At 35.8% G+C, this 21423-nt stretch overlaps 1 protein-coding gene across 3 annotated transcripts in view; it reads right to left on the reverse strand.

Moving 5' to 3' along the window:
* LOC141345646 (SH2 domain-containing adapter protein F) overlaps positions 1 to 21423 on the reverse strand; it is a 185405-nt gene that overhangs the window by 134366 nt on the left and 29616 nt on the right. For all 3 annotated transcript variants that reach the window (XM_073850533.1, XM_073850531.1, XM_073850532.1), the window contains exon 2: positions 15415 to 15547. In XM_073850533.1, coding sequence (XP_073706634.1) covers positions 15415 to 15547 — 133 coding nt within the window. The remainder of the gene's footprint in view (positions 1 to 15414; positions 15548 to 21423) is intronic.

The following is a 21423-nucleotide window of genomic DNA, read 5'->3' on the forward strand; positions in this document are numbered from 1 at the left end:
CTAAGGGTCATGGGTCATTGCCCTGTTGGAAGGTGAACCTTCTGCCCAGTCTGAGGTTCTCAATGCTCTTCGGTGCATTGAGCTTTTCTTCTACTCTGACGAGTCCTTCAGTCCATACTGCTGAAAAACTACCCCACAGCATGAGGCTGCTACCACCTCACTTTACTTTTAGGATAGTACTCTGCAGGTGATGAGCAGTGCCTGGTTTCCTTCAAACATGGAATTGAGGTTCCAAGTGTGTTTTCATGTGTCTTCACTGATGAGAAGATTGAGTTTGGCCACACCACCATATAGACCGGATTGGTAGAGTGGTACAGTGATGTTTTCCTTCTGTAGATTTCTCCTATCTCCACATATGATCATGGAGCTCAACTAGAATGACCATCAGGTTCTTGGTAACCAGTCTAACCAAAGCCCTTCTCCATCAATTGCTCAGTTTGGCCAGTAGGCCAGCTTTAGAAAGAGTCCTGGTTGTTTTAAAGTTCTTCCATTAAGGGTAATGGAGTCTGCATGCTTCTGTGAACCTTCAATGCAGAAGACTTTTTTCTGAACTGTTACTCATATTTGTGACTTGATGCAATCCTGTCCCTGAGCCTTACATTTAGTTGTTTTTTTTTTTTTTACCTCAGGGCTTGGTTTTTGCTCTCATGCATTTTCAGCTGTTAGAACCTTTTATTAAGATGTTTGTGCCTTTTCAAATTATACCCATTCAATTCAATTTCCCACAGGTGAACTTCACTCAAAGTGTAGTAACATCTACAAGCAATATAAATGCTGTTGAGCTAAATTTCAACTGTCCCAGATAAGGGTATGAATACTTATGGTTAAGTAAAAAAAACGAGCAAATATGTTAAAACCCTGTTTTTTTTGCTTTGTCATTATAGTATATGTAGTGTAGACTGATGTGGGGAAAAAAGAAATTTAAAGCAGTTTAACATAAGGCAGCAACATAACAAAATGTGAAAAAAATGAAGGGTTATGAATACTTTCGCAAGGCACTGTAGCAATACAGTGCCCAAAAGTCTCAGACCACAATGATTCATGCAAAGTCGCTCAAAAAGTTTTTTTTGTTTTGTTTTTTTAAAAATACATATTTTTGTTTATCATAAATGCATTAAACTAATCTAAAGTGACAGTAAATACATTTATGATGTTACAAAAGATTTCTAATTCAAATAAATACTGTGCTTTTTAACTTTCTATTCATCAAAGAATCCTGAAAAATAAAACATGTTATGGCTTCCACAAAAATATTCGGCATCACAACTGTTTTTAACTAGGGATGCACCGATCTGTATCGGCCGATCACTTGCGCGTTTTGTCAGTAAAGCCGGTTCTGTAATCAGCGGTAAATGCCATCAGGTGCGTGATTTCACGTTGAGCCGTATATACTACACACAGCCGTTGTTCACTGACGAGCGGTAAACAACGGCTGTGTGTAGTATATACGGCTCAACGTGAAATCACGCACCTGATGGCATTTACCGCTGATTACAGAACCGGCTTTACTGACAAAACGCGCAAGCATGATCGGCCGATTCGTATCGGTGCATCCCTATTTTTAACACTGATAATAATCAGAAATGTTTCTTGAGCAGCAAATCAGCAATTACATTTATTTCTGAATGATCATGTAACACTTAAGAGTGGAGTAATGATGCTGAAAATTCAGCTTAGATCACAGGAATATATTATATTTTACAATACACTACCGTTCAAAAGTTTGGGGTCAGTAAGACTTGTAATAGTCTTTAAAGAAGTCTCTTATGCTCATAGAGGCTGCGTTTATTTGATTAAAAATACAGAAAAAAACAGTAATATTGCAAAATGTTTTTACAATATAAAATAACTTTTTTTTATTATTTTAACATACTTTAAAATAGAATTTATTCCTGTGATGAAAAGCTGAATTTTTTATCAGCTGTTACTCCAGTCTTAAGTGTCACATGATCCTTAGATAATATCAACAGTTGTGCTGCCAGATGTTTTTTGGAACTAGTGATTTTTTTTTTCTTCAGGATTCTTTCATGAATAACAAGTTTAAAAAGTACAGTGTTTATTCAAAATATAAATATTTTATAACTATGTAAATTATTTATTATTAACTTTTAATAAACTTTTAATTATTAACTTAATACATCCTTGGTGAATAAAAGTATTAATTTCTTAAAAAAAAGAAACAATAAAAATGTACTGACCCCAAACTTTTGAACGGTAGTGTATATTCACATAGAAAACAGCCATTTTAAAATGTAATTATATTTCACTCTTTTACTCTATTTTTGTTCAAATAAATGCAGTCTTGGTGAGCAGAAGAGACTTCTTTTAAGCACATTAAAAAATATAACCGACTTCAAACCTTTGAACCAGGTGGTTCTTCGTCTGGACTGCACAGAGAGGTTTGCTTTAGGATTAAAGTGGATGCAGGTTTATCGATCTGTGAAATCCATCAGATCCCAGAGCGGCAACTATAATGTGCTGGTCAAACTGAGGCACTGGACCAATGATGACCACAGACTGACAGAGATAACAGATCAACATTTACTGAAAACCTGCGTAAGATCATTTCTAACAGTGTTAAGCAGCAATGCTAACTTAACATTAACATAGATGTTTATTTATGACCTGTTTATTAGGCTGTAAAAGCTAGCCTAGTCTGGTTCTAACTGATTTAAATACATTAAACTGCATCAAAATGAAAGTTAATAAGCCCCAAAATCCCAATAAACCAACAAAACAGACAAGACTAACCACGCCGGGAGACCAGTTCACCACTGTAGGCTAGTACAAAATGTTTATTTGTTCAGCAGAGGATTGTTACACCAAACTGGAAAGTATGATTCATTTTACTGTAATGATTCATTTGGATGGAACAAACATTGCGCGCAAAAACAACTCACTGTGCTCCCAGAAGTCTTCTTTCAGCTTACCTGTAGTATGTACATACTGCTTTTTAATCAATGTTTTCAAGTTATTTATAGAAAATAGTGTGTTATTATTTTTGTAGGTCATGTTTAGCATATCTTTGTGCTTACTTTTGATTCTGCAGCACCCATTGAGCCAGATATTATATCTTAAAGGGTTAAACAGACTATAAGCTACTTTTAAGGTTTTCAAAAGGGAATTTTAACCAGACCTTGGTTACTCCAAAACCGCTTTTCACCAAACTACTCATTATTTCAAGCAAACAGTTTCATAACTGACCTAAATGAGCTGACATTTGCCAGACTGAAAGTCTCAATGTGAGATTAATCGAAAAAATTAGACAGATAAATTGGATAATTAAACTTGAAAGCATTTTTGAAATTGACACAAAGTCCATCCTCCTGCTTCCCATCATCTGTTCTCCTGTTCCTCTCATCTGACTGCAGTGATATGGTCCGCATCAGACTGTACTGACCGGAAACTTTCACCCATTCCACTGCTTCAGAGGACTAAGAGAAGGAAGGAAATGGGGAGAGGAGGAGGACAGGAAGGAAGGAAACCAAATTATGTTCTTCAAAAAAAAAAAAAGGGCCTGGAAAGTGTGCAGCCAACATGACAGATATGAATAGAGTCATTAAGCTTTAACTCAATCCATACTCGCAGGAGCATCTCATATACTCTAACATGAGGAATGAGTGTCTGGCTTCTGCACCAGATCATAATGATGATGATGATAATGAAGAAGATGATGTCCAGGAGAGAATCACTCTCACTGATGCCCATCAGAAACCACTAGTTACAGACATTACAAAGGTCTTGAATATTGTATTGCATCCAGTTCCTCATATAGAAGAACTGCTTCTTGAGCTGGCAGAGAAAAAGTGCTGGTCACTTTCTATAAAGACTTCATACATAATGCATAGCAAATGTATCCATAATGCCTGCTGATACGGTCTAGAATTATCCATTACATCTTTTCATAAATTATTGTCACCACAATATACATTTTATATGACTTGCCTACTAACTGACATCTTCGACAAAGGCATCGACAGAATGAAAGAACAAAAAAATGCACAGTAAAAAAAAAAAAAAAAAAAAAATTCACAATAACATATCTCCATGTAGACATTTTTATTTTATTTTGTTTTATTTTTGTTATTAAAATAGGAACAACAAAACAACTTACAAGCACAATAGAACAAAAAAGCTAATTAAACAAATGAACGTTTTTCAGCTAAAGTAGGTTTAATTTAGGCTTAACATGTAGTAAAAATAAATTGAATCATCAAATGTATAAATAAATCACTGCATAGTCTTCACTGTGTGAATGAAAATATAATTTGATTTTTAATAAAGATCCAAAAGAGATTCAGTCAAGAGAAGAGATTTTATTAATTTGTCTTTTGTTCTTTTATTAACATTAATGACACAGACAGCAGCAATAATATTAGACTGACTACACGGATTCACTATACTGAAAAACATTTGGATTTCACCAAACTGTTTATTTTTATTTAATACATAACTGACTGTTTACATGAATGCTCCACACGACATAAAAAAAAAAAAAATGAAATGAAGGAGACCTATTATGTAAATATAACACTACATTAAATAAAATAAAATAAAATAAAATAAAATAAAATAAACACAATAAAATAAAATAAAAAGGAAGGCTCAATATGTTAATACAACACTATATTACAAAAAAATTAAATAATAAAATTACGGAGACTCAATACATTAGTATAACACTATATTAAAATAAAATAAAATAAAATAAAATAAAATAAAATAAACAAGGTTCAATATGTTAATTTAACACTACATTAACATAAAATAAATAAAACTAAATAAAATTATAAAAAGAAGAAAGTTCAATATGTTAATATAACACTACATTAAAATAAAATAAAATAAAATAAAATAAAATGTAAGTGGTGCAATATTAATATAATGCTACATTAAAATAAAATAAAATAACATAAAAATAAATTATAAAAAAATAAAAGGAGGCTCAATGTTAATATAACACTATATTAACATAAAACAACAAAATTATAAAAGGAAGGAGACTGAATAAGTTAATATAAAACTACATTAAATAAAATTCAATATTAAATAAAATAAAATAAAATAAATAAAATAAAATAAAATAAATTAAATTAAGGGAAGGAGGCTCAATGTGTTAATATAACACATGTCAGCCAACAGGGCCATGGGCTAAAAGTTTAGTCTCTTAGATTCAGTGTTCACCACAGTCAGGATGGCACAAGGATGACTTGAAACTATTTTAAAGTGAAATGAATATTCAATCCATCTATTTTTCATATAGATTAGCTTATAGATAGCTATTCATCCATGCATTTGTTTCAGTTTTAACTTTAACTTTTTTTTTATCAAAATGCCATAACTGGGTTTTCTAGAGAAATCATTAGTCTGCTTAAACTCTACCCTTTTAACATTCAAATATGCTTCTATTCGATCAATAACCAGTGCACAGAATCTCACCCCATTTTTTATTATCTTTTTCAATAACCAATTTCACTCTCAAAAGATCTGTCTTTACACTGCAAACATACAGGCAATTTACTGTTTAGAATAACATGGGTAGGATAAAAAAAAATCTCTTCTCTTTGTTTCTTTATTATTATTATTTTTTATTTTATTTTTTTATTTTATTTTTTTATGTAGTGTTGTATTAGCATATTTAGCCTTCCTCATTTTTGGCTTAATGTCTGCCAACACAGCCGTGGGCTAAAAGTTTGGTCTCTTAGATTCAGTGTTCACCACAGTCAGCACCTCTTTTGAGCTCATGCGGTCATTACATTAAGGGAGCGATACATCAATCAATGAGTGGGAGGACTGATACTGACCTACTGCTGAGGACACTTAATAGCCATCATCCACAGAAACGCCCACTATCTGCTTCAGCCGCCCTATACGCATCCTCCAGGAACGCCAATGTTAACATTTCCACGCAGAGGAAGTGTGTCATCACTCCCAAATACTTTCACCGCTAACTAAACATAGAATTACATAAGCAGAGTGCTGTCTGTACACGTCTGCAGATGAACGCGCTCATGAGTGCCGGAACATCACAGAACATGCAGCAGCTCGTCTGAGCGCAGAAACCAGACATGGGAAACGGAAAGTGTGTGTGTGTGTGTGTGTGTGTGTGTGTGTGTGTGTGTGTGTGTGTGTGTGTGTGTGTGTGTGTGTGTGTGTGTGTGTGTGTGTGTGTGTGTGCGTGTGTGTGTGTGTGTGTGTGTGAGCGTGTGTGAGTGTGTGTAGGCATGAGTGAGTGGATTAATAAAAGCTCTCTGATAGAGGGACACATCTGCAGGGCACAGGACACACAGCAGAAACATTCAGTCTGATCTCATTACAACACACACACACACACTTACAGTTCTTTCATATGAAACTTTTATATAAAAAAAAAAGATGATTGCAGCATCATGCTGTTTTCCTCTATGAAGCCACTGGCATGATACAATTCTTAAAATTTAGTGACCCAATTTTTGTTTTGTTTCGTTTTTTTTTTTCTGTTTGCCATTATCGGAGAGATACAGCAGAAGGAATGGGAAATTAAACCACAGATCAGAGTTAGACGTTAGTCAGTACCAGTGCAATTTTAAAAGCCAGCATGAAATGAACATTCAATCCTAAATGCATCATATAGAGCTATTTGTTTATGCATACGTTTCAATTTTAACTTTTTTTTGTAATCAAACTGTCATAACTGGATCTTCTGGAGAAGTCATTAGTCTGCTTAAATTCTACCTTTTTACATTCAAAGGCAAAAAGTAAATTAAATATCAGTACTGAAACTCTTCTAGTCCCCCCACTGCATGTGGGGCACAGCTAAATATGATTGATATTCAAACTATATATTAATTATCGCTTTCTAAGGATCCCTGTTTTTTTTCCTAACACATCATGGGCTTGACAGGGGCCTTCAGTAACATGATCATGAATAGGGTCCTTCAACTAATTAAAGTTTTCCCTGGAATTGGCCAATTTAATATCAGGATATGGTGTCACACCAGAGAATATGGTTTTCAGAGACAAGATGTATAAAGTTCCTACACTTTCAGAAATATATGGATTGAAAAAAAGAGTGCGATTTACTAAAACACTTGTACAATGATGCCGGAGGTATTTATTAACATTTTTATGCTTTTCTTTATAATTTTTAGCAGTTGTAATTTATTAACAGTCACACCATCTGATCATTTTGAGATTTGCCTCAAAAAAAATAAAAATAAAATAATAACAATAGTAAAATAATAATCGAACAAAACACTGCAGCTTTTATAACAACAGGTCCATGTAAGACAAAAAAAAATGTTTTATTTCTTTTATTGTTTTTTTATAGTTGTGTTAAGTAAGGATAAAACAAAACTAAAACGAAATACCATTAACATAATGGACTCTCTATTGAACAATATTCTTTAAAGGGGTCCTATTACGCTTGTTCACTTTTTCAATTTTAGTCAGTGTGTGGTGCGTATGTTTGGGCATAAAAAACATCTACAAAGTTTCAAATCTCAAAGTCCACTCCAAAGGGGTTTTTAAAAATCCCTTTTCAAGAACTACAACCAATGGCTCCTTTGGACTACAGCGTTTGTTTTCTGGATGCTATGATGTCACAACGCGGTAGGGATGGCTCGATACCACAATTTTGACTTCGGTACGATACTAGGATCTAATACCTTGGTATCGATACCAAATCGATACCATAGGTAAAAAAAAAATAAATAAATAAATAAAAAATAAAAAAGGTACCAGGCAAATATAGGTGAATTGAAAACTCTATGAACAACTGTGCAAAGAAATTGTTACAAAAAAATAATAAAAACTACAATTTTGATTTTAGAAGAAACAAAACTGAAGAGATCTAATTAAAATAAAGTTATCTCTTAATATATGTGACCCTGGACCACAAAAGGTGCTGGGGTATATTTGTAGCAATAGCCAAAAATACATTGTATGGGTCAAAATTATTTATTTTTTTTTATGCCAAAAATCGTTAGGAAATTAAGTAAAGATCATGTTCCATGAAGATTTTTTGTAAAATTCCTACTATAAATATATCAAAATGTATTTTTTTATTAGTAATATGCATTGTTAAGAACTTAATTTGGAGAACTTTAAAGGTGATTTTCTCAGTATTTTGATTTTTTTTTTGCACCCTCAGATTCCAGATTTCCAAATAGTTGTATCTCGGCCAAATATTGTCCTATCCTAACAAACCATACATCAATAGAAAGCTTATTTATTCAGCTTCCATATGATATATACACCTCAGTTTTGTAAAATGTAAGCGTAAGACTGGTTTTGTGGTCCAGGGTCACATATTTTCAGTCTTTATCACAAAGAAAATGTGAATGCAACCAGAATGCAACAACAACAACAACAACAACAACAACTACAACAACAACAAAAAACCCAACAGAGTAGAGGATACAGGTTGGATTGTGATTTTGGCGACTGAATAAAATGGGTTCACATATACATATCTTTTCAGTCTTTATTTTTTTGCTAGCTCCTTTGACCGCTGCAGAGCGCGTTTCTGTGTGATCCATTGCCGTTTGTCTGTTATCACGCTTGCCGGTTTTACGCCAGTTTGCGGAACACTGCCGAATAGTGGTGAAAATCGGAACAGCGGATGAAATACCGAACTGAGCAAACTTTTGATATTGTACCGTTTAAAAAAAATAAATACCGGTATTTTCACAGTACCGGTATACCGCACATCCCTACAACGCGGACATTAAAATATCATTTAAATAAATCCAGTCTACGGAAATTCAAACATTGGCAGGTGGGGAGGGACGAGTTAGGGGATTAGCCTAATGTAGCCTTTAGCGATGTAGCATGGACAGCCGCTTCTGGGATGCTTCAGCGAGCTGCAGGGCGGCTGCTATAAACACAAGCATTGACTAAAGTGGCAGCAAACTACTCCGTTCGCCGTGTCGGAGCCACGCTGTTGACGTGTGCGGTATAGAGGGTCGAAACACAAGCATTGACTAGAGTGACGATCATCGGTTGCTGCGTCGGAGCCGCGCTGTAGTTGTGTGCAGTGTGTGGTAAGAGATTTATTCATCATACAGTGTAGATAGCTTCACTAGCCTTATGCTGGAGCTGGTTTCGGCAAGTAAATAATTAAATAAAGTAGCACAATAATGATACACTACTGTAGCATATTATTTACTCACCCTCTATGCATCCTAGGTGTATATGACTTCCTTATTTCAGACGAATGCAATCAGAGTTATATTAAAAACTATCCTGGCACTCCCAAGCTTTAGAACGGCATAGACTGGTGTTTCTCTCCATCAGTCCATAACAAGCCCTCCTGTAGTGAACCAATGTGTTTTTGTAAGAAAAATATCCATATATAAAACATAAGAATCACTTTAATCTAGCTTGCGCTAACAGTTGTACATGGAACCTGCTATTTGGGAAGGGGCGTGGCAGGACTGAAACGCCGTCTAAGCTGTTCGCCCAATGCAACGCAGTGGGACTGCTAACCAATCACAACACATCTTGTTTTCTTCGTCGAACACGGAACTAATCGAGCCATTTGTGCCAGGCTGAGGAGTAAGCTATTGTAATAATGTAATGCATTTTTCGAACCACCAAGCATCAGAGCATGTTCTAGTGCACCCCCAAAACAAAATAAAGACTTCGTAAAAGAGCATAATAGGACCCCTTTAAATATATACATTTCCTATTTTATTCCCAACTCCCCCCCCCCTCCAAAAAAAAAAAAGTATACACACACACGCACGTACACTGACATAAAGCAGATTGAAGAAACATTTTCACATACTCCACTAAACCCGAGTGGTGAATTATTGGGGGAGTGAGAGAGAAAGCCTGAGTCAGCAGACGCTGTGAAACTGCAGCTCAGTGTGAAAATGTTCACTGAGGAGGAGACAAACACCGATAGCTACGACCAATCACAGGCCACAGAACTCTTCTCAAATCTGCTTTCTGTATTATCAACCACCACAGGCAAACACAAATACTACATGCTGGGCAGCACTACCGCCAGTGAACCTCACTCTCTTCATACACTGTGTGTGTGTGTGAGAGAATGAACATGAGTGTTTGTTTGCGTACCACAGAGGCCTTGGGGATTGTGGGAAAGTTCTCGAAGGGTAAAATGTGTTACAGAGACATACGAGTATCATCACACATGAACACAGAGACACACTGGAGTTCATGCTGACAGGTCACAACAGCCTTACTGCCTTCCTGAAACTTCAGACGTGTTTAAACACATACAGCAGCTCAGTGAAAGTGTCTCGGTTAGCTTAGTGTGTCTGCGTGAGTGACAGAAAGAGAAACAAAGAGGGAAATACAAGAAAAATTGCTCACTTCCTTTACTTAGTAAGTTATTCCACATACAGTATTAAAGGAAATGGCATGCTTCTTATACACACTCACACATTAATGTAATGCTAGTGTGTGTGTGGGTGTGTGTGTGTGACGAGTCTGACAACACTACAGCAGTGCTAGAAATACTGACGGGGGTATACCAACACATTCCACACCATCCACAGAGAACACACACACACACACTCACAGGCATGTATCACCACGATAGACATTTATAGATGAATCTCATGAACCCTGTCAAATTTCATGCTCATATTTCACCCCAAAAATCAAAGAAAAGAAAAAAAGATATATTAGCCAGTATCAGAACCATGGAATTTTTGTGTCTAATTTTGAATTTTGACAATAATTTCATTATAAAACAATCCCAAATTTCAGAACTGTAACATAATATATACATATTGATCTTAAAATAAATAAATGAATAAATAAATAAATGTACTTTTATTTAAAACAAGTGTATTTGAAATAAATAAAAAGGCGGTATGTGTTACATTAAAGGACCTACTGTTATAATATTTTGCATAAATTTATAATACTTAAAGCGGTCATCGGATGCCCATTTTCCACAAGTTGATATGATTCTTTAGAGTCTTAATGAGAAGTTTTACCTTTTCAAAATCAACCCTTTTCAGAGCGAGCTATTCTGTTGCATGTTCCTTTAAATGCTAATGAGCTCCGCTCGCCCCGCCCCTCTCTGCTGTTAGATGACGAGCCATAATGTTTACTTGAGCCGTGTTTAGCTGCAAAACTAGCTAACTAGCACATTATTAAGAAAGGCCATTTGCAAAGATGCATAAAAACCCTTATACCCACTTCTGCTGTGGGTGAAGCTGCATCACGAATGATATGTAGGAGCGGCCTCTGTCGGTGTGTCGTCACACCGACAAGAAGCTGAGAATGACCTGATTTTAAAAAGGAGATATTACTTTTAAAGATAACAAAAAATACCACTGGGTGGATTTTTATCATTGTAGGGTGGTTGTGTACACAAACTGTCAACACACATTAATGTTCAAACAACATGTAAAAGTGAGTTTTGCATCCGATGACCCCTTTAATGTGTCTAGACAACGGTATTACAGTACTGAGTATCTCTGTTAATAGTTAAACAAGAGGCCCAGATTTGTAGGGAATGTGCCAATTTTTCATGTAAGTACAATTCATGTAGTCAGAGTGCCAAACAATTTCAAAAATACATAAATATGAACAGCATTCAGACATTAAAGTAACCAGCCAATAAAATGCCAGTTTCATCTCCCCTTCTGTTTAGAAAGCTACAAAGCACATCCAAGATTTATTTATTATTTTATTTTCTCTATGAGTTCTGTGACAGGACAGATGACTCTGATGAAAAGATGAATATATGAAAAAGAGGAAGAAGGAATGGAGTCCAAATGTAAAAAACATTAAATGTCCAGCTGTCCTGCTCAAAGGATATGACTTGTTATGAAACATCACCCTGGGAAATTATACGCTGAGCTGATTTACGAGACGCCTGTTCCCCTGTTCAAATACAGTTGGAAAAGAACAAACTAGCTTTTGCAACCCAAAGTCAAACAAACAGAGCCACAATGATTCTAGTGTTGGAGTCATACTGAGTGAATGATTAAACTGTGAAGTCATCTGTTCAAACTGAGAGGAAGAGACAGAAGCTGAATCATCTAAAACACTGCAGGTTCCTCACACCGATCAGTCCAACAACTCACCCTAGAGGGAGGGACACACCAAACGGACGCCAAAAAACTAGCGCTGAGGAAAACCGACTGTGGCGCCACCTCAGGTTGCCTCGCATGGCCTGAAAAAGTTTCATTGGAACACACCGGACAGACTAAGCGTGTCCGACTAGAGCCAACAGTGCAGAAAACTTTTTTCACATTGTGTTATGTTACAGCCTTATTCCAAAATGGATTAAATTCTGAATTTTCCTCCAAATTCTACAAACAGCACCCCATAATGACAATGTGAAAGAAGTTTATTTGAAATCTTTGCAAATGTATTAAAAATAAAAAATGAAAAAATAAATTGCATATACATAAGTATTCACAGCCTTTGCCATGACACTCACAATTGAGCTCAGGTGCTTTAGATGTTTCTACAACTTGACTGGAGTCCACCTGTGGTAAATTCAGTTGATTGGACATGGTTTGGAAAGGCACACAACTGTCTATATAAGGTTCCACAGTTCCACAGTCCATGTCAGAGCACAAACAAAGCCATGAAAAGACAGGATTGTATCGAGGCACAGATCTGGGGAAAGGAAAATTTTCTGCAGCATTGAAGGTCCCAATGAGGACAGTGGCCTCCATTATGGCCAACCACCAGGATTCTTCCTAGAGTGGGCCGCTCGGCCAAACTGAGATATTAAGTGAAAAAGGCCTCATGGTCAGGGAGGTGACCAAGAACCCGATGGTAACTCTGAAAGAGCTCCAGTGTTTCTCTGTGGAGAGAGGAGAACCTTCCAGAAGAACAACCATCTCTGCAGTTCTCCACCAATCTGGCCTGTATGGTAGCATGGCCAGACGGAAGCCGCTCCTCAGTAAAAGGCACATGACAGCCCACCTGGCACTTGAAGGACTCTCAGACCATGAGAAACAAAATACTCTGGTCTGATGAAACAAAGATTGAACTCTTTGTCTGGAGGAAACCAGGCACCGCTCATCACCTGGCCAATACCATACCTACAGTAAAGCATGGTGGTGGCAGCATCATGCTTTGGGATCTTGGACCTCAGACTGGGGCAACGGTTCATTTTTTAACAAAGGAGTGGCTAGGGGACAACTCTATGAATGTCCTTGACTTGAACCCAAATTGAACATCTCTGGAGAGATCTGAAAATGCCTGTGCACCGACGCTCCCCATCCAACCTGATGGGGTTTGAGAGGTTCTGCAAAGAAGAATGGGAGAAAATGCCCAAAAACAGGAGTGGCAAGCTACTTAAAAAGACTTGCGGCTGTAATTGGTGCCAAAGGTGCTTCAACAAAGTATTGAGCAAAGGCTGTGGATACTTATGTACATGTGATTTTTCGTTTATTATTTGCAAAGATTTCAAACTTCTTTCACATTGTCATTATGGGGTATTGTTTGTAGAATTTTGAGGAAAAGCATTACTTTAATCCATTTTGGAATAAAGCTGTAACATAAAATGTGGAAAGAGTGAAGCGCTGTGAATACTTTCCGGATGCACTGTATATTCACTGAGTAATTCACTATTTTGTAGCAGAGGGTCAAAATGACCATTTTTAACTGGAGGTGAATTACAGGAGGTAAAAATTAATTTTGAAAGATGGCAGCATCAACTATATTATTTTTAAACAGAGATTAGTGGGTTTATTAGGACAATATGTTGACTTTAGCTATCCTTGTTGCATTATGCCATTGGTGACAGTTCAAAAATGGGAAAAACACTTTCTTTCCCCAAAGCTGGGCTTACCTTAAACCAGGACTAGGCCTTAGTCAAATAAAATATAAGAATCTTTTATAAAAATGCCTAACAATAAAAGTTACTGGTGTGCATTTAGAGACAGAACAACAGCACTGGTATATAGCAAGATATTTTCAGTTGAGACAGCTCAAACATGCATTTTAGTCTGCGCCCAGCCTTAAGCCTTGTCTGTGAAATGGGGGGGGGGGGTATTACAGATCTCTTAATATTCTTCTATATTTTGTTTTGTAACAAACTTTTATTTTGGTATCCTTACTTTAAAGGCCCTATATTGTTCAGTTTCAGAGATATTGGGATCACAATACGGCTCCAAGAGTAAATTGTTATACTGTACGCATTTTTAGTGGTTAAAAACCAAAAGTGGGTCACTCACTGCTTACATATGATACTTTTTTTCTTTAAAAAAGAACAGATAAGAACAAATAATGCTGAATCCAGAAATGTTTCTGGCCATTTTGATCCCCCTCTACAAAATACTGTATTATTTAGTAAATATTTATGTATGGCATTTAATATTTTGGCCTTTTCACTTATGAATCTCTTTGACCGGAGAAAAAAACAAACAATTTTTTTAGCCAGTTGGCACAGAATGACCCAACTGAGATTTAAAAAGGTAAACACTGGCAACACTTTATCATGACATTTTAGCCCATATTAGTCAACGATTAGTAAACATCAAAATCAAAAGCATATTGCTAAAGTGTTACCCACATGTTTTTGTTGCATATGGACTACTATCATAGTCATTTTAGGGTTTGAAACAACCTGCGAGTGAATAAATAATGGCAGTGTTTTCATTTATGTTAAACTAGCTGTTAATAGTTCTGCAGTGTCTTCATCTGACCTTGAGAAACAGTGTTTATCCTGCATCTGCATGGTCCGTTTGCTGCGTAATTTGGTTGGTTCATCTGGGCTAACAGCACCACACTGCAGTGAATCAATGACAGATTGCCTCTCCATTGTTAGAGCCACGCTGAGTGGAGGAACACAGCCACTTCCTCTTCAAAGCCCATTATAGCATATACAAACAGCCGACAGTGTCCGTGTGCACGCGTGCATGCGGTTGTACCCTTGTACGTGGACACTTGACCACAGTGCCAGACTGTTTATGGAGGTTGCACTGTATTTACCAGACTCTAGACAGCTCACATATGGCTGTTGTCTTTATTTAGACAGGTGAGATGATTTCCTTGAGCACTACTCCGCTCACGCAGGGCTAATTGCTGCCATGGACCCTTGAATTTCATCTACAGAACAGAAGCACCGAGCAGCTGTTTCGCAACACATAAAGGAAGCCATCGCAATCTGCAGAATCTAATTGATTGTTGTTTTTGTGTTTACAGCACTAAACAGACAACGAAATACAGAGAAATTAGACACCACATCCAAGGACTAAGAAAAAAACAAATAGCATCTAATGAAAGCCATGTTTAACAGCAAGAGAGTGACTTACTAAGTGTAAATTGAGCGAGGTCCCATGGGCCTAGTGCACACATTTAAACAGGCCCAGATGCATTATCATGCTTCATTATATTCAACCAGAAGCCACTTCAGAGTTTGCAATCATAAAGCTGCACAATACAAAAGATTATGCATTAAATTACTGCCGGAAAACACCTTCATCTTACCAGCCATCATCTTCTGGGCTTCGTAGGGCTCCATGTAGCCGTCATTCTCTGTTGGCTTTTCTGTGACTGTTTGGGTGCCACCCGCCTGGTCCGCTGCGTCGAAGGGGTCGGCATAGTCCTCTAAAATGATGAGCTGCAAAATAAAAGAAAAAAAGGATAATTTACAATAGGGCTGTCAAATTAATAACATCGTAGGCTGCTCCCTAAAATCAAATTGCATGTATATCAATAAAGATGTATTAATAACAAGACCAATTGTTTCAAATGTCTTTTATTAAGTGAACAAAGAAGTCCAATCGAGTCTGGATTACCCTGCGAGAAGAGAATCAGAGGATGAGACTCATTTTATTCTCTGACTTTCATTAATTTATTTCTATCCCACTGTTCCGCTCTCTGCAGGAACAGGACTCAAAGGATGCTCATAGATGGAGGCTGTGGTGAAAGACACAGAAGGCAGCCCAACTCTCTCCTCAGTATCAGGTAGAGTAATTATAAATTCACACACAAATACTCTCAAAGATTAGTCTTGTTAGCCCAGCTTTTTAATATTGACAAGGTCTGGTCCATTCTGTATTAAACTTTGGCCAAGAACGGCTCACTTAAACTCTAATACTTTAGATAATTTGACTTGTTAACCAAAAAAAAAAAACATTGTTTTTATGTGCTATTTAGATGTGGGTGGTTAGTTGACAAATAGACGGTTAAAAATGCTTTTTTTGTGTTGTTGTAAAATTCCATTTTTGAAGAGGAAATGCAAATATTTATGTAGTGTGAAGTCTGATCCTTGAGAAAATATAAAAGGTCCCTAACTCAATTCTTTAATTGTTTGTTTTTTTTGTTTGTTTTTTTACATTTTTACTGAACTGTACCATAAATTTGTCCTATACTCTTAAAGGTTGTATCAGCAATTTCTAGCCTAAAACATAAAGTGTCAATTTCAGCTGACCTTTCTTCACGATCCGCTCGCTGCCTGCCCCATAAATTGTCTGTGAAAAAACCGCGTCTCTCTGGTCAGCCTAGGGTCCGAGATATGCTAAAAAAAACAATCGGCACTACCAAACTTTCCACACATAAACAAACAGTGTTCCAACCAATCAGCGTCAGGGGTTTGGTGTTGTGGACTTTTTTTTAGCATATCTCGGACCCTAGGCTGACCAGAGAGACGCGGTTTTTTCACAGACAATTTATGGGGCAGGCAGCGAGCGGATCGTGAAGAAAGGTCAGCTGAAATTGACACTTTATGTTTTAGACTAGAAATCGCTGATACAACCTTTAATAATATATAAATAGCATGAGAATGATTTATCTTCATTGTTAGCCACTTATTTTCATATAGTGTTATTTATTTAATATAAAATTATAATTAACATTATTTTTTCCCCATTTCTTGTTGGACAATTTCAAGACAAACTTTGACAACAAGACAAATTTTGCTGTCATCTGTTCAAAACTGCTGAAAATTATACCATTTTAAGATGAGTGGTATTTATATCTCCCCTACTGCATTACTCAACAGTTTCTTTAAGATATTTTGAGATAAAAACAAATCTGTGGTTATTTTGTGTCATTATGTCACACCATAGGACATTACTAAAAGGCAGAAATGGTAATTATTAAAGTATTTCTATTTAATTTTGCACATGTCAAAGGAGAAAGAAAGTTTAATTTTGATACAAATACTATCAACACGTTTTTTAAACAAAACAAAAAATATATTTTTAATCAACAAAATTCCATTTCTTTGTGAATCAGAAACGAACTCTTCTTCTCTGGTTCCAATGTTTTCTGAGACAAAAATTGACCATGTGCACATCATGGGCTTCACAGGGGGCTTTAGTAACATGATCATGAATGGGGTCCTTTAACTAATTAAAGTTTTTTTTTTTTTTTTCTGGAATTGGGCGATTTAAATTGAGGTTATGGAGTCACACCATAGGACATGGTTTTCAGAGACTAAATGTATCACGCTCCTACACTTTCAAAAATTGATATGGATAAAAAAAATGATTGCCATTTACTAAAACAAACACTTGTACAAATATGCCAAAGGTATTTATTAAAAATTATGTTTTTCTATTTAATTTACAAAAGTTGTAAATTATTGAACCATGCTTGAGACAGTCACACCACAGGACAATTTTGACATTTGGCTCAAAAATGTAAAATATTGAATAACACTGCGGCTTTTAAGAAATGTTTAACAATTTACTGAATTTAAAATAACAACAATATTAATCATATCCATTTATATCTTGTGAAACAGTGAAAAAGCCATGTCACGTCAACAACCTGGGTTTATCCAGAAAGATAAAATAGATATAAAGAGACTCAATTCAAATCACTGCACAGACATTTCAGTCCAACACCAACTGTACAGAAAACAACTGTTAAAAAATACAAAATGTAGTAAACTGTGTAATTTACATTTTTTTATTCTAAAAGTATTGTGTGTATTATTTCACAAATATAACAAAGACAAATTGTACAATTCTACTCTAAAACTCAAGAGATAATGAATGAATCTCTGAGATTATTTTAATGTTCTAGTCGCAACTTTGTTTAATGTTTATTACATGATATTTCAAATAAGTCAGAACCTTCCATACCTCATGGTCTGCTTTGCCTTATAGGGCGACTCAATCTGAAGGGCACAACTTTTTAATGTCAATATTGTGAATTTGTCTTTCTCTCTTGCAATTTTAAACTGTGGTGTCCCACAAGGCTCTGTTCTAGGCCCTACTTTCTTTTCACTGCATGTGCATCCTTTGAGCTTGGTTTTCCTCAAACACAACTTTTTTTTTTTTAATCATCTCTATGCTAATGACTTACATCAGTTGAACATATAAACATTAACTATCCACAATCCATTTACATTGCCCTATTATTGTAATATAATACATTTCTTATCCGTGTGCAATATGTATGAGACGGTCAGTGAGGAAACTGTGGGTGGTTTGTGGGTGTGCCGTCTGAGGCTGAGTCTACTCTAAGACAGACAAAGAGAATCAACAGAAAAAGTATAAACCGTTCTTCTCTGCTCACACAACATTGCACAAATACAGGCTTTGGCAGGCAGACACATTTAATTGCAGTCCTGTTCTTCTCCTTTTTCTAAAGGGTATTTCACACGCATGATGGTAATTAGATGCACATGACCAGCGCTCTGAGATTCATTCTTTACCCCTAGACGGTTTGTCAAATTGGAATTTAGTCTCCTGACACCAAAGCTGTAATCAACGACTCGGTGCTTCAAAATACACCATTTCAAGGGAGGATGTGACAAAACAATAAGCTTCTGTACAAGGAAGTGTTGCACTGGAATACCAGTCATCCAACGGAGCGTAAACCACCAGCATTACAAAGATCTATGCACGTGTGACGCCAACCATGCAATCACCCATAGCATTCTCCAACTTGTTCAAGAAACTGTGATATCCTTTCACCACATGGTTCATTATTAATAAAGTATGAATGAATAATTCAATTTAGTATAATGGCAATACTATCTGCGGTTTGAAATTAAACATGCCGGTGATTTTGCCTCCAGCAAAAAGGGAAGAGTTCAGTGAGATTGTCCCATCTGCTGCGCTGGTTCCTGCCAAAGGTTTGGACTTTGAGTTTCTGGATTCCTCTGGGGCAGAATGTCCACCATATGAGATAGTTTGGAGCAAAACAAGTACAGTAGAAGGTGGGTCACACAATCGATTCACTCTAAACACAAACTAAAACAAACGCCATTCATCTCACATATTTTACATTCTTTGTAGAAGGTCAGAGTGTGTTTTGGAAATGAATCTCTGTAATTGTTCTCTATGGTTTGTGGTCAAAGAAAGACAAGAGCATTACCATAATTGCAGAACTACAAATAGACCTCAGCCACACATGAAAGGGAAACCTCTATGTTCTAGTCACAACTTTTTGATTTGTGTATACTGGATGATATTTCAGATAAGTTAGAACCTACCAAAGCGCAGGCTTAGGCCAGTATTGGGAATTTGTATTCCTCTTGAGCAATTTTAAAAGGGGCTCTATTATTGGTCCTATTTTAGGGCTTTAGATCATATTTTATTTCACTGCACATATGTGACCCTGGACCACAAAAAAAGTCTTAAGTCGCTGGGGTATATTTGTAGCAATAGCCAAAAATACATAGTATGGGTCAAAATTATTGATTTTTCTGTTATGCCAAAAACCGTTAGGAAATTAAGTAAAGATCATGTTCCATGGAGATTTTTTGTAAAATTCCTACAATAAATATATCAAAATGTGATTTTTGATTAGTAATATGCATTGTTAAGAACTTAATTTGGGAGAACTTTAAAGGTGATTTTCTTAATATTTTGATTATTTGCACCCTCAGATTACAGATTTTCAAATAGATGTATCTCGGCCAAATATTATCCTATCCTAACAAACCATATATCAATAGAAAGCTTATTTATTGAACTTTCATATGCTGTATACATCTCAGTTTTGTAAAATTTAACCTTATGACTGGTTTTGTGGTCCATGGTCACATATGTCCTTTGGGCTTAATTTTCCGCAAACACGCCATTTTCTTTTTTAACAGCTCTATGCTAATGACTCATAGCTGTCAAACCACTCAAACCAGGTGAACACATAATCATCTCCCCTCCACATTTACTGCCTAGAATAAGTTAAATCTTGTTTGGTAAGAAACCTACTTCATGATGACGGGTCTGCCACCAAAAATATTTGTACAGTTCTACTCATAAACTCAACTTCAATTAATGAATCTTTAAGATTATTTTAATGTCCTAGTCACAACTTTGATTCATGTTTATTAGATGATATTTCAGATGAGTTAGAACCTACCATACCACATGGTCTGCTTTGCCTTAAAGGGCGACCAAATCCTATCTGAAGGACAACATTTTTTGTCAGTATTGGGAATTTGTCTTCCTCTCTCGTAATTTTAAACTGTGGTGTCCCACAAGGCTCTGTTCTAGACCCTATTTTCTTTTCACTGCATTTGTGTCCTTTGGGCTTGTTTTTTTCCCCAAACACACCTTTTAACCTTCAAGCATATTTATTTATTTATTTTTTTAAAATAATAATTCTAAACATTTTACAGCATTTTAAACCACCAAATATCATCATTTTGTCCCCAGGCCTGTGTCTTCCACCAAAAAGTTTTATGTGCTATTTAGATGCGTTTATCCGGAAAGATAAAAGAGATCTAAAGAGACTCAATTCAAGTCACTGCACAGACATTTCTGTCCAAGACCATCTGTACAGAAAACAGCCACCATTAAAAAAAAAAAGTAGTACAAAGTTACAAAGAAACAAAGACAAATTGTACAGTTTTAACTCATAAACTCAACTACACTAATGAATCCTTGAGATACAATGAGATTTTTTTTTTATTATTATTTTAAACTGTGGTCCCACAAGGGTCTGTTCTAAGTCCTTTTTTATTTTCACTTCATGTGTGTCCTTTGGGCTTGTTTTTCCTCAAACATACCATTTTGATCTTTAAGTGTATATATATATATATATATAAATAATTATAAACATTTTACAGCATTTTAAACCACCAAATACCATCACTTTTTTTTTTCTTTTTTTGTTTTTTTTTTCTTTTTTTTAGATTTTCTCACATTGTCTGGTCTATGAGTAATAGTTTAATCTAATGTGTATATATTTTCCAAGTATTAATTAAAAAAATAATAGTAATAGTAAAGGTTTTTGCTTGTCCCTCAAAATATTGTCCACCCTGTTACATTCGACTACTGGCCCTTTAAATGAAAGTTGGAAAGAGGAAATTACATCATATCAAATTGATGACATCAACTGGGGAAGGTAAGAGAGAGCTTTGGTTTTGTTAATTGTAAGTTTTTACTTATTTTATCTTGCCAATTTGATGTGGTCAACTTCATGTCCACACTGTTAAGTAAAATATGAAAAAAGTAAATAGAAATTCTTATTTGTAAAAGTAGCATTTGAAAAAACATTACATTTTTTATTTGACAGACCTTTTGTGTTAAT

The sequence above is a fragment of the Garra rufa genome, chromosome 11, assembly GCF_049309525.1.
Source record: "Garra rufa chromosome 11, GarRuf1.0, whole genome shotgun sequence".
Taxonomy (NCBI): domain Eukaryota; kingdom Metazoa; phylum Chordata; class Actinopteri; order Cypriniformes; family Cyprinidae; genus Garra; species Garra rufa.